The 12,727-nt window shown below is 41.1% G+C and overlaps 1 protein-coding gene across 5 annotated transcripts in view; it reads left to right on the top strand.

Moving 5' to 3' along the window:
* The window catches only part of LOC116935047 (netrin receptor UNC5C), a 57,269-nt gene that overhangs the window by 32,664 nt on the left and 11,878 nt on the right, over window positions 1-12,727 (top strand). For all 5 annotated transcript variants that reach the window (XM_045177841.1, XM_045177838.1, XM_045177839.1 and 2 more), the window contains 4 exons: window positions 476-608; window positions 1,410-1,775; window positions 7,536-7,823; window positions 12,280-12,462. In XM_045177841.1, coding sequence (XP_045033776.1) covers window positions 476-608; window positions 1,410-1,775; window positions 7,536-7,823; window positions 12,280-12,462 — 970 coding nt within the window. The remainder of the gene's footprint in view (window positions 1-475; window positions 609-1,409; window positions 1,776-7,535; window positions 7,824-12,279; window positions 12,463-12,727) is intronic.

The following is a 12,727-nucleotide window of genomic DNA, read 5'->3' as shown; positions in this document are numbered from 1 at the left end:
ATACCTTGCAACTTAGTGTATTATTACCAGGTGGATTATAATGGACTACGATTTTTGGTTGACTGGACACTTTAATGGCCGGTGAAGGGAATTAGGCTAGTATGCTCAGTCATTTTCAATGTCAAAACATTAAATAAAAGAAAGAAAATGTTAAATGAAGAGGAAGGAAACGGATCTTGTGGTCTACTGCCATGTTACTTATTTTCTGTTAGCTAAAGAAATATGAAAAAATCCTTCTTGTAACTAACGTGATGCAATGGCTTTAATACCGACGCCTGTGGCATAGTCAGTTATTCATGAAGCACGCTTTTTCGTGTCTGGATCGACCTGCGGTTGGTGTTACAGCCATTGCGGGTTTATGAATTATTACACAGTGCATTTGCCCAGAATATTCTGTCCTGTTGGCCTTTTGACTCTGAATTGCCCTTTACCGAATGACTAAATAATTTAATCTACTTTTTCTTTTCCGTTTCAGGTTGATTATGTTTTTTTAGTGACTGGGACTGCTGCAACTGCTGGATCATCCGCAATGATGATGCATCGTTCCTGTCTGCTCCACCTGTTCCCACTCTTCCTCGTTTCTGCCATTGCCATGGCAACCGATGACGGTATTTCTTTTCTTTTCTTTTATCTCTTTTCCCTCTTTTCCCTCTAGAAATTTTCATTAAAAATGACGACTTATTGGCCATACCAGAGACTGCCATACTGCCAAATTATTGATTTTCCATCTTTACTGAGTTGTTACAAATAAATTGTGTTGATCTTACATTTGAGACCTGCGGAGGATGAGAATTATCAGAATAAAACAAGCTCTTTTCTGTTAACGGAAAAGCTGATAGCCGATAAGCATCTTAGCAGCTAGTGCAAATGTGCGGTGGTCCGTTCAGTCAACCCGCCACACCGCAGCAACTGAAAGGAGGAGACGAATACGTGGGAATAGCTCGTTAGGTGTAGTTAGTCGTCATACAACTAAAAACACTTTCTAGCATCGGCATTTATTAAAAATCGTTAATGTTGTCTTGTTTATTTACATCGCATCACGAAGGAGGACCCACGGAGGCGCAGACAGTGGGAGAATAGGAAAAAAATTGGGGGAAGAAATAGGAAAACGAGACCCCCCACCTGTGTTGCTTTCTCTGTTCCTTTGCCATATGTCTAGTTAGAACGCCTCTTTTTCACGAAATATCATTGCAATAACTGGACTTTTGGGAACGATGGTGACAATAGGAGCAGCAGACACGTGCAATTGAAATCAAGTTATCCAACTGTTGGTCTACAGTTACAGTAAAAATGAATGGCTTGATTGTCTTGCATTCCTTGTCCTGCTTATTGTTCTTTCTTTTTTTATTTATTTTCTCATTTATTTTCTCATTAATGAACATGTATTCACTTTCGAAATGTCGGAATAGGTGGAGCGTTACTCGAGGATCCTTTGGCCACTGGCCGGCCTGGATCGGATTCAACGGCTCCGCTTTTCCTTGAGGAACCGGAGGACGCGTACGTGGTCAAGAGCAAAGCGGGAACGCTCTCCTGTCGCGCCGCTCACGCACTCCAACTTTATTTCGTTTGCAATGGCGAAGCGGTGAGGACGAAGCACCACTCGGCACACGAGTTCGTCGATCCCATGACGGGCATCCGCCAGCTGGAAGTCAAAATCGACATTAGCCGCAACGATGTCGAAGAGTACTTTGGACTGGATGGATACGGTTGCGAGTGCATCGCCTGGTCTTCCTTCGGGCAAGTCAAGTCCCGCCGCGCCAAAGTCATCGTCGCATGTGAGTCATCACTCTTTTATCTCTCTGCTTTTATTTTTTTCTTTATTTCGCTCTGGCAGCTAATTATCGTCGCGAGACAAAGACACAAAAGCAACACATTTGCTTCTTTTCTTGAGTCGCCTTTTTTTCTTTTCTCTTCCACGTTTTTATGGTAGCGACGCCTCTGTTGATGGATTGACTTGGTCGACTTTTTCAAATCGTATTGAATTTGAGATAACGTCAGTTCGTTTGACGCATTGCCGCTTTCGCTCTTCAACTCGATTCGCTGCGGTTGTCAGGGCGATGCAAAAAGAGAGAGAAAGAAAAAGACTTGGCGACGCCAGTTCAGTCGTGATGCATCGGCGATGTCTTTTTCATTTTCTCGATTTCTCTTGCGAGTCCTTCTTGACGTTCAATATCCACCAAACTACAAAGAGTTATGAAGAGAATGTATTGAAGATGGATGGCACATTGAGGAACAATTCGTGTCACTTTGGCCATTGTTTCTGATTCACGTCCCGCTCCCGGGCAACGACCATCGCGCCCGTCGTCATTGTCGCGTGTAATTGTTTCGCCTTGCTCCGTTTGTCTTTTGAGCTGGTTGAGGTCGAATTTTTGTTGTCGATTTATTCCATACGCATGAAATGAGCAAAGTACGCCTTTGATCCAGTCATCGATTACGTACAGAGATGAAGCCTTAAGTTAGATATTCTCTTTTCAAATAATGGCATTATCTGTTCTGGCGGTAGCAACTTGCAGTTTTGAAAAAAAAAATCGGCAGTTCAAACTAAATATTGAATACCATTTACATTGAATACCAACCAGTGACGAAAATTGCTGCGTCAAACTGTAGAATGACAATGCAAATAACACGTTTTTTTTTTCAGGTAGTGTAGAATTATTTCTTTTACTCTGATGACTTGATCGAAAGCTACGCCCCTTATCCCTGTTTGACAGAGCAACAATGAGTTGGAATGTTTAATTGTTGTTTGGTTGCTTTTGCTGCTGTTGTTCCTAAAATAGGGCCCTTATATTGTGTCGTTCAATGGGGTGTCGGTTTTGTGTTGCAACAGCTACTCCTTTTTTCGATCGTAAATTCGAATCTAAATGTAAACCGCACGCGAGCTCCTTCACCGGGTGTTTCGGCCTCTCTTTCAATTTGGGCGTCAACGATGCGGAAATCTTTCAACACATTTTTCTTTGTCTTTTTCCTTGGGTAAACTGAAAGGAAATCTCGTTTTCGTAGATCTATTCCTCTTCGTCTACTGGCGATAGCAAAAGAATTTCAATCACTTTACCCAATCTTTCTTTCTTTTCATTTAAAGCCCCTAATCGATTGATAAGAACAGTACGTTTCCCTTTTTCGGCCAAGCCATTTCCATTATCTTTTACATCGAATGTATTTCAATTGATTTCAAATGCTATCGAGATTCATTTCCCGCTTGTAAAGTTTGCCGTTTTTATCAATAACCAGGTGGTTGCGTTATGTTTTCATTGAATTAAGAGAAATTGGATTGCAGCGAAAAAGAAAAAAAAGATAATGGAAACAGAAAATTGAGTGGGAAATAGTTGTCCAATGTCACCTTCGTGAAAAGGGGAATTGCTTCTCAGCCGTAAGTCGAGGAACGATATTTGTTTTCTGCTTATCGACTCGTGGTATTTGAAGTTCAAGCAAAAAATTGCTACCGCCATTGCTGATAATGTTCAAGTTCTGCGTCTGTAATTTAAAAAATCTAAATATGGATCTATGTGTATTTTATTTTTAGAATCGTAATTTATTCAAATTCGATTTGGAAAGTTGACTGAGACATCTACTCCCTCACGCTCACTTTTTATCGTGGCTGGTTCAGTTACCGGCCGTGTTTGCTTGTTATCGACCGAAAAAGGGGAACGTGAAGAAAAGAGGAGGTTTCAATAGCGTCACGTTTATCGACGGGCGAAGTTGACAGATGCTTAATGGGCGAGGCAGCTGAAACGGACACTTTTGTACACGCAATGCCAGAGGTTTCTTTTCAAAAAGAAGTTCTTGGTCACTAGTTTGATAGGCTCTTAATAATATTTCTAGGCGATTTATCCATTGAAAATTGCTCGTTGATTCTTGCTTCGAACCGGTGTATTTCTTATTCGACATTGAAAAAGGGACAAGTCTGTTTTTCACGCAGCTGTTTCATCGGCCATCGAAAATTGTGGCCGCAATGCTGGGGGGGTTAGTTCACGCACGTTTGTGATGTGTGTGTGTGTGTTGAAAACAGGTATGCGCACGACATGGCTATCGGCAGTGACGCACGACTCCGCCTTGATGAATATTAATTATCCTTGCGCTCGTCATTTTGGGACTTGTACGTTTGGTTGCCACTCGGATGGCGAGGGAATATAAGCGTAAATTTTCCTCTACCAAACCTTTTTCTTCTTCTATGGTTTACGGTACATCTTGTGGTTTTTTCCTCGGGAAGCCACCCATTTGTTGTCACGTAGTTGTTTCGTTTTTACGTCTACAACTATTTCACCGTGACACCATTTCTCTTTTTTTTTTTTTTTCGAGTCTATTGATGCGTTCATGCTGACAGAAGAGACACGTAACATAAATCGGCCCTACCCGTCCCTATTCCCTTACGTCGTTGTTGGCTCCGCTTGAAGACCGTTTTGATTTATTCGGATGTATATGTCCCACGAGGAAGGGATTTCAAATCAATCTCGCGGAATTGTCATCGTTAGCGGTCCATTTTCTTTAATTGAATTGCCTGTCATCAAAAGAGGCTCGTCATAGAGGGATAATATAGTCTTGTTTATTCGAATTCTAACTCAACACACTTCGAATAAGTGCAATGATTTTGTTCTCCTTCCATCAGGCCTCCTTACTTTAATTCACTTTGCATGCGGAGCACGAAACAGGCAGACGACGTAACTTTTAGGGATTATTTAGGATGTTTAGAAGTGTTTTCACGTTTTTTTTTTTAAAGCCCCTAGAACCGTGCGGTGTGCCATTTCCCTTGGCTTCTCCCGAAATTCTTACTCTTCAGCTTCTTCTATTCAGGGAAAACCAAACGTACCCAGCATAGTTGCAGTGTGTATGCGTCAGCAAAACACATCCATCACGTCGTTCTCTACCGAAACCGTCCGAAATTTTCGGATAAGTTGAAAATCTGTGTTTAACATGTCGTGCTAATTTCTCTGTGCCTGGGATTTGTAGTTTTCCTATTGTACGGTGGTGTACATCTGCTGCTGGTTTTAACTGTCGGCTGGATCTTTAGCGTGTTAGCGTGTTAGCCTGTTGTCGTTTGGGGAATTCGACTTCTGGAGTACTTTGGTAGTGGAATTTGCAACTTGGAATATTCGTGATGTGGTACCCGTTTTCCTTTTCTTATTGCGCCACCCACGTGACCTAATATAGTGATACCTCAACAGGTAAAAAGGGAAAAGAAAAAAAAGGCAAGTTTTATTATTTTGACGCAGTAAAAATAAAGTAGACGAGGTTTTAACACCACACAAGATTCTAAAAAGAGAAATGCCTGTCGTTCTCACACTCGTTACGTGTTTTCCCTTGCACTTATTCTCTGCCGCCCTCAATGTGCTGCTGCATGTTGGCGCCGTTGTTTTGTTTCCTTCGTCTCTGGCCTGGGCAAAATGATGATGATAGTAGTTGTGCTGGTAGGTAATGATCCTTCGTCTGCGATGACTGAGCACTGTGAAGCCCCGTGTCTGTATTACCGTAGATTATTATCCGCCAACAATTTCAACTCCCGTCAAGTCGCAATAGCGCTGCCGGCCCTGTTGTTGTGTGTTGAGCAGCCTACACGTTGAAGGCACTATGGGTTTCACATTCGTAGTCAATGATGGCCGAGCTATTCGAACTCGACTCGTTTCACCATATTCGCTGCATAAAGAGAGCCAATAAAACAAAGGAAAGGAAGCAAAAGCCATCGAATGGAAGAGAGTTTATTCCTCGTAATCGTCGTTTTATTTTGCGGTAATATCATCCTTGAACGACGAACGCAACTGCTGGTTGATGGCGTCATACAATCTAATTTATATTTACTTTTTATTGGTCCATAACCGTCCAAACTAGCTATACAGTCAAGAGTTTGTCCGCCTTGTGCGAGATTGGTTCTCGTCATGTTTTGTAAATCCCAAAAAGGAACAAAAAAAAAAAATGGCCGAGGCAAAATTTGGAAATTTTTTTTTTATTTTTTTATTTATTTTTGTTTTGAATTGGCAAGATCTTTTTATAGACTCGAAAACCTCTCGCAAGTCTAACGCGAAGTAATATTTTGGGCGACTACAATACAAACAGAGTAAAAATGAGCGTGCTTACTGTTTTACGACAAGGACGAGACATGTTTGGCGCCACGAGAGAAATCTTAACATCTATATAAGTACAACATACGCATAACATCGTAAACAGCATTAGGACGATTGCAATAACCAAGTTTGGTCCACCTTCTCTTCATGGACGTTTTTTTACATGAACAACAAATTTCGTCTTTTTCTCGTTGGTTGTCATGAGCTTCGACACACTACAGAAACAGCTTCTCGTATATGCCCTATTATTATTGGGTTTTCGTTTGTGGTTTCCCAATGCAAAGAAACAAAGCAATGTTTACAACTCAAACGCGTCCAGCCCGGAATTTTGAATAATTCCCATTGTCTTTGGCTTGAGGGGTAGGAGAGAGAGGAAGGCAGCCTTGCAACTGTCGTTAGAAACCATTGCCGATGCAAATGAAGTCTGAGCTTACCAAATCATAGCAATCGCAGCGGGTAGAGTTTTAAGGAGGGAAACAAAAGAGCAACAGCCGTCGGTCAGCAGATGAGGTGGAGAAACGAATTTCGGTCTACACATGTAAATGCGCCTTTTCTTCTTTTTGGTAGCAAGTTTTTCTTTCAAAACTTTACGAGGCTTTGGCTGATGTATAATCAAAGGACGGATGTCTCACGCCCATTCGTTGCTTTTGCTTTTGTTTGGTGTTTTTCTTTGGTGGCTATTGTAGCACAGCTCAGCCTATAGCGTTGTTATACGAGAGCGCAGTAAATAAATGCAGCTACCAGAGCAGACTGGGGTGAATAACGCCACGGCTGGGATTTTCTCTTGTCGGCTCTAAATCCATAAAAATAGTCTCTGTTCTTTCTTTGGCCATTCGACGCTGCCACAAGATTCATTTTACTCCGAGAAAAGACTTTAAGACGCCAAGAAATGCGATCGATGGTTTCTGTTTTATTCCCTCTCTTCTCTTGGCTTATTTCGAAATCAGAATAAAGTGGCCTCTCTTGCACCACCACCACACCCTTGAAAGTCTTTGGGGCAAAAAAAGAGATCGGATTGGGGAATCGATTCCGCATTCGTTGCCAAAAATTGGGTAAAGTTCCACCGTTAAATATTGCATTCGGTCGATGTAATTTGTGGTTCAGTCAGGTCCGGTTGGTGAATCTAGTTTCAAGTTGTTGATTGAGTAGAGGCTAACCGCAAACAAGGACGGCAATATCTCGATGAATCAATGCAAAAAATCTAGACGCTGCCAATGCAAACTGTTCCAATCGGGCGGTTCGTCATCGTCTTGGTTGGTCGTCCATGGTCATTTCTTGTAGAAATTTTTAAAACCGCAAATTTGTTTGGTTACGTTGATGTAATATAAAAGAAAAAGAAAAAGTCCGCCGCACGAATAAACCTAAAATTATTACGACTATTGTGGCGCCACCCTGCCCGTCTACCTATTTTCCTTTGTTTTAAATTGCAATTAAATATGACAGTTTTTCAAAAATCAATTTCCCTGTTCTTATCAATTTCAGTTATCCGTAAACATTTTACGGAGAATCCTTACTCGCGGAGTGTCGAACTTGAACGCCAAGTGGAATTGCGCTGCCTGGCACCTGAGGGAATCCCACCACCGGACGTGACCTGGCAGAAAAATGGCGTGCCGGTCGAGCCCAAAAGGGAAGGCAGCAACTTGATCGTCAGCAGCGAGGGACACTTGCTTGTCGTCCAGGCTCGTCTGGCTGATATGGGCAATTATACCTGCGTGTCAGAAAATGTTGCCGGCAAACGCATCAGCGACACGGCCATTCTCACCGTTTTGGGTACGTACCGAACTCGTTTTCTTTTTCTATTGTCTTAGTTATCTAGAAAATGTTCAGAGAAATAATAAGACACTGCAAATACTCGACGATTCCGAAATAGTTTGACTTGCGCGGACCATGTCGACTGTATACGAATGCGCTTCACTTGCTGTTTTAAAAACATCGATTAGAGTATGCGTGAAATTAAAGTCAAGCCCGTTCCATCACGCAATCCAATTCCGGACGTAAACGGTTCAATGTACCTTTTGTACTTCTTTCTTTTATATTTTCCCGTTCTATGTGAGGAATTTCGTTTTCTTTTTTGGCCAGTTTGTCAAAGCTCATTTGCATGACGGGCAATCGCATTCCCACCCTATTTGGATAGGGAATGTTATTCACCGCCTTACGTTTTGTTTAGTTTTTTTTTGTTTCTTTCCGTTTCATTTTTTCCTTATTTCAAATTTTCGCCAACAGCTAAGGCACAAAAATATTGTCTCGTAGATGTGATGAAAAACATAACGGTGGGAAATCATCCATCACCTCCACTTCATTTATTTTCTCCTTTCGTGCACAGACATAGAAGATAATAAGGCCTGACTTGAATTCAAATAGGAAATATATTTTAATAGAACTGGAATAAATATCCATAATTTTGATACGCTTAGATAGCAAGAGCAACAAAGGTAAAGCAACAACAGAACAAAACGGGAATGCAGAAAAAATGTGGATTTGGTATCCAAATGAGATGGCACTCACTTGATGAAGGATTCCAGCGAGTCCTTTGGCACTCAATTGGATGGCAAAATGAAAACAAACGAGTTTTTTTTTTTTTTTTTTTTTTTTTTGTATAAATACCTTGAAGCATTTAAATGTAAAGTTTATGAAGGAGTTCCTACTTTTATTCCTTTTCAAATTAGAAATGGAACAAGAGAATATAAGATGGCAAAACGGTCATTCGTCACGTGACCTTAACTGTCTGGGTTTCGGTGGGGGGTCTCATCATTGGCCATCATAACAGTTGGATCTCCATTTTTAACCTCTCTCTTAAATGGCGAACACATAAAATAAAACTGGCTGCTACCTACTCATTTTTTAAAGGAAAAAAAAAGACAGTTCAAGTGGTTGTGGGCGGAGAGTTTTTGTGGCCCTCACGAATTTTCATTTTTGAATTTCTCGATGTCGATGGAATGCGCGTTTCAAGTTTCATCTTCTCCTAGCAAAAGGTTAAAATCCAAAGGCAAAGAATTCCTCCCCTTTCTCTCCCGCCTACGTGGGAAGAATCGATTTAGAAGATCACGTAATCATCTCTTTCTCTTGATGATGTTGTGCGTGTGCGGCAGCCCTCGCCATACACGACCCGCTAGCACTGAAAGTTCATGATATTCACGGAGGGCGAAAGGAATGAAAATGCAATGGGTCGTTTTTGCTTTAATTGGTGGAGATTGGGGGTTCGCATTTTTTGCCAGGTTAACAAGTATCTTGTTGCTTTTCCCATTGTTTTTTTTTTCGTTGCTGCTGTGGTTGTTCCTGATGTTGCCTATTGGAGCGTCGAATAGGAAAACAAAACATTTTTTCCATTTATTTTCCTGTTGCTTGTAACTTGTAAGGCGAAAACTTATTTTAAAAGAAAAGAAAAGTTGCTCTTAATGGAAGATATCAATCAGTTGATGCCGGGTGACCGCAGACCCCCGCAGCTCAGTGTAAAGAAAAGAAGAAGAAAAGGAACAGGAACGAGCGCAGGAATTATTTTGGTGATTGAGTCTCATGATAAGTTGGTGATTTAAACAAAAGTAAAGGGACGACGACGAGTTTCTTTTTATTTTACCAAAAGGATACCCGTCTCCGTTCTGATGGGATTTCTCTAAATGCATAGAAGGTTCTTTTGACTGTGTTTTCCTATGTTTGGATTTTTCCTTCTTCTTTTTTTATCAGTTGTGGGGGCTTTTGTCTATAAAGGGACAGGTGATGAGACAGCCCGAAAAGATTGGGCTCTCTCGTTCGCTTGCTGCTGCTGTTTCAATGTGTGCCTTTCTACCTTTTCCCTTTTTATTATTTGTTTGCTTCGCTTCTCGCGCCTTCCAACACAATTTTAACTCCTCTTTCCTCTTTGGCCCTTTCTCTTCCTCTCACAGTGTCTATGGGTTTGAACTGTGGACATGGCGAGAGAGAAAGGCGTGACCCGGTGCTTTTATTTTCACGTTTTTCTTTAAATCATGTTTGTCACTTGATTTGTATTCCAAGTCGCGCGTCTCTTTAGTATTTCGTCGTTTTTCGTCTTGTTTTACTTTGTTGGTCTTCGACCAATCTCGGTCTTATCGCGCGAATTCGCTCCGTTCCTTGTACCCTTTTTCTAAAAGCTTTTTCGTCGTCCCATTTGTGTACGAGAACAAAGACGATGTTTGAATTTTAATTGAAAACCTCTGCATCCAAATAGAAATGCGATCTGATTAGGGAAGAAACGCAGTTTTAACCTTGAAATTGAAGGGCAAGTTGCGTGATTAACGAACTCAATTAAGGAGCAAACCGAACGATCCCGTTTTGGCATCAGAAACCGCAAAGAGTTGGTGGGGCATCGAATGATAATCGAAGTTTGTTTTCTACCTTTAATATGAGATGTAGAAATTCGCAGGAAAACGATAGGCTTTAGGCTGTGTCTACTTGCTATTCTTCCTCTTTCTTGCCGACAGTAATCGGACGCAGTCAAGTTAACCGAATCGAATCAGCAAAAGAAACTAACATATTCCTGATGGAGAGGTAAAGAAAAAGAGAGAGAGAGAAAAAAAGGGCGTTCTGAGTCATCTTCCGTGACCGAAACTATCGTAGACCGTGTTTTTTCCTTCTCCTCCTCCTTCCTGGCGGTCTGGTCTCGACGTATGGAAATGAAATTGTTCCAACTCCTTTCCAACACGAGCGAGGAACTCTTGAACGAAGGAAACATTTCCCTTTTTTAAAAGAAAAATGGAGTCGTATTTTATTCTGTTTCATTACAGACGATGTATGGAGTCACTCGATACGTGAGTCTGCAAGATCTGACGATTATTCTTCTTTTTGGGTTTGGTCTCCATCACTACGTCATATTGTTTAAGATAACAGGACGGGATATTACCATTTAGAATGCTCCGGGCACTAGCTAGAGTTCCGTTTCCCATATTTCACGGGACCGTGGGTCAGACAGCGAAGAAATGGTTGGATCTGAAGGGTTCTAAGAAAAATGCATACTCTGCTAGCGTTTTGAAACAAGTCCGCACTTATCGCAGCTATTGGGCCATTGTCTGGTCAAGGATCTTCAAATGTTGATCACGTTGATCTTGCGATTCAAAAATTTAATTCAAACAGCTAAATGGATTCGTGTTTCGGACCATGTTTGGCAAAGGGAATGGTGCAGTGCAAACGGCAGTCAGTTATCGTTCGGTTAGAGTTGCCGTGACATTATCATGCTCAACATAGCCTGTGACTTGTTTGAAAATGCTATCTGGCTTTCACGTTTCATTGAACTCGAAAAGTTCTTCAAAGGTGCGGACGGGAATCGTTTCTATGACATCAAAAGAAACTTTTGCCCCTTTTTTATTTTTCGTTTATTATTTTGGCGGTTGTCCAATACATACGAAAACTTTTTAACGTTTAGTAAAGCTCGCCTTATGGGGTAGTTATATCTCGTTCTAGCCCTTTTCTTCTATCTTTACTCGTCAAATGGGAATCAAATTCTTTTGGCGTTGGCGACTGATTCAACGTCACAGGGTTCTGGAATCCGATTGGTTAACGTTTCCATGCGCCGGCAAACGATTCCGGGTCCTTTCAAGGAAGTCCATCACATGTTGTCGCACTTTTCTCTTTTTTTTTATTTAAAAAAACCTGAGAATAGGTTTTTTGGGTGCGAGTCCGATAGCGTTTGGATCTGTCAGATGCAGTTCCTCGATATTTACAACAAAATAATAATAAAAAAAAAAGCTTCTTCGTGGCTTGCTCGACTGTTAAGTTTATGTATTTTCTCTTTGTGATTCGACGTACGATCTTATTGATTATCTACGTAATTTAACTCATATCGTTCTATTTTTATTTTACGTGAACTTCATTTTTAATTTGTACTGTCAAGAAACTTTAAAAAATCTAGTGGATTTGTATACATCCATCTTTTTAAAACGTTTATTGTTGTTAGGATCACACAAAAAGGTCGGCCCTTTCTTCATTTCTTTTTCAATTTTTCTTTCACTTTGTGCTCTTTGATCGGGAACTTTGCCATCCGCCCCGAGTCGCTACCTACTTTCGTTTGAAATCAATACATAATATTGTAAAAAGAGGGGCAGTATTTCTAGGAGCACTGCCAAGCGGCAGATAAGCTATAATTGTGCGTTGTGTGTTGGCTATACCGCCATTTTTCCCCATTACGCTTTTTGATTGAATGTAACCGATAATTGTGTTTAGCTGGCCCAATCAATCTTGGTAGTCATCTAATTATTTATCTTCTCTAACGTAATAGTTAACGGAGGGTGGTCGTCGTGGTCTTCGTGGTCTGAATGTACGTCAACTGGCCAGCCAAACTCCTGCGGTCGTGGGAATCAAAAACGGACTCGATTGTGCACGAATCCAACGCCACTCAACGGGGGCCGCACTTGTCAGGGCTCCAATGTTCAAAAAGGCGACTGTACTTCTATTTGTCCAGGTAAGAAAAATTTTTTAACTGAACTTTACCACAAACGTAGCCATTAATGCCCTTCAACCGTTTCGCGTTTGAATTTCACTCCACTTGATTTACTAGCTCATACATATGCAAATAGCTCGGCCACCGTGATTCGATTATTGACTTGAATCACCTCATTTGCTGTAGTAGGTGCAACTTTGTAGTTTGTGGAACAGTTGAATGAATATAAAAGGAAGAAGAAAATTCTTATCACATCCAATAAATGTGTAGTTGGGTTTTTCTGACC

The sequence above is a fragment of the Daphnia magna genome, linkage group LG8, assembly GCF_020631705.1.
Source record: "Daphnia magna isolate NIES linkage group LG8, ASM2063170v1.1, whole genome shotgun sequence".
Lineage (NCBI taxonomy): Eukaryota > Metazoa > Arthropoda > Branchiopoda > Diplostraca > Daphniidae > Daphnia > Daphnia magna.
The sequence above is the reverse complement of the archived record's forward strand: the minus strand, read 5'-3'. Positions and strand labels throughout refer to the sequence as shown.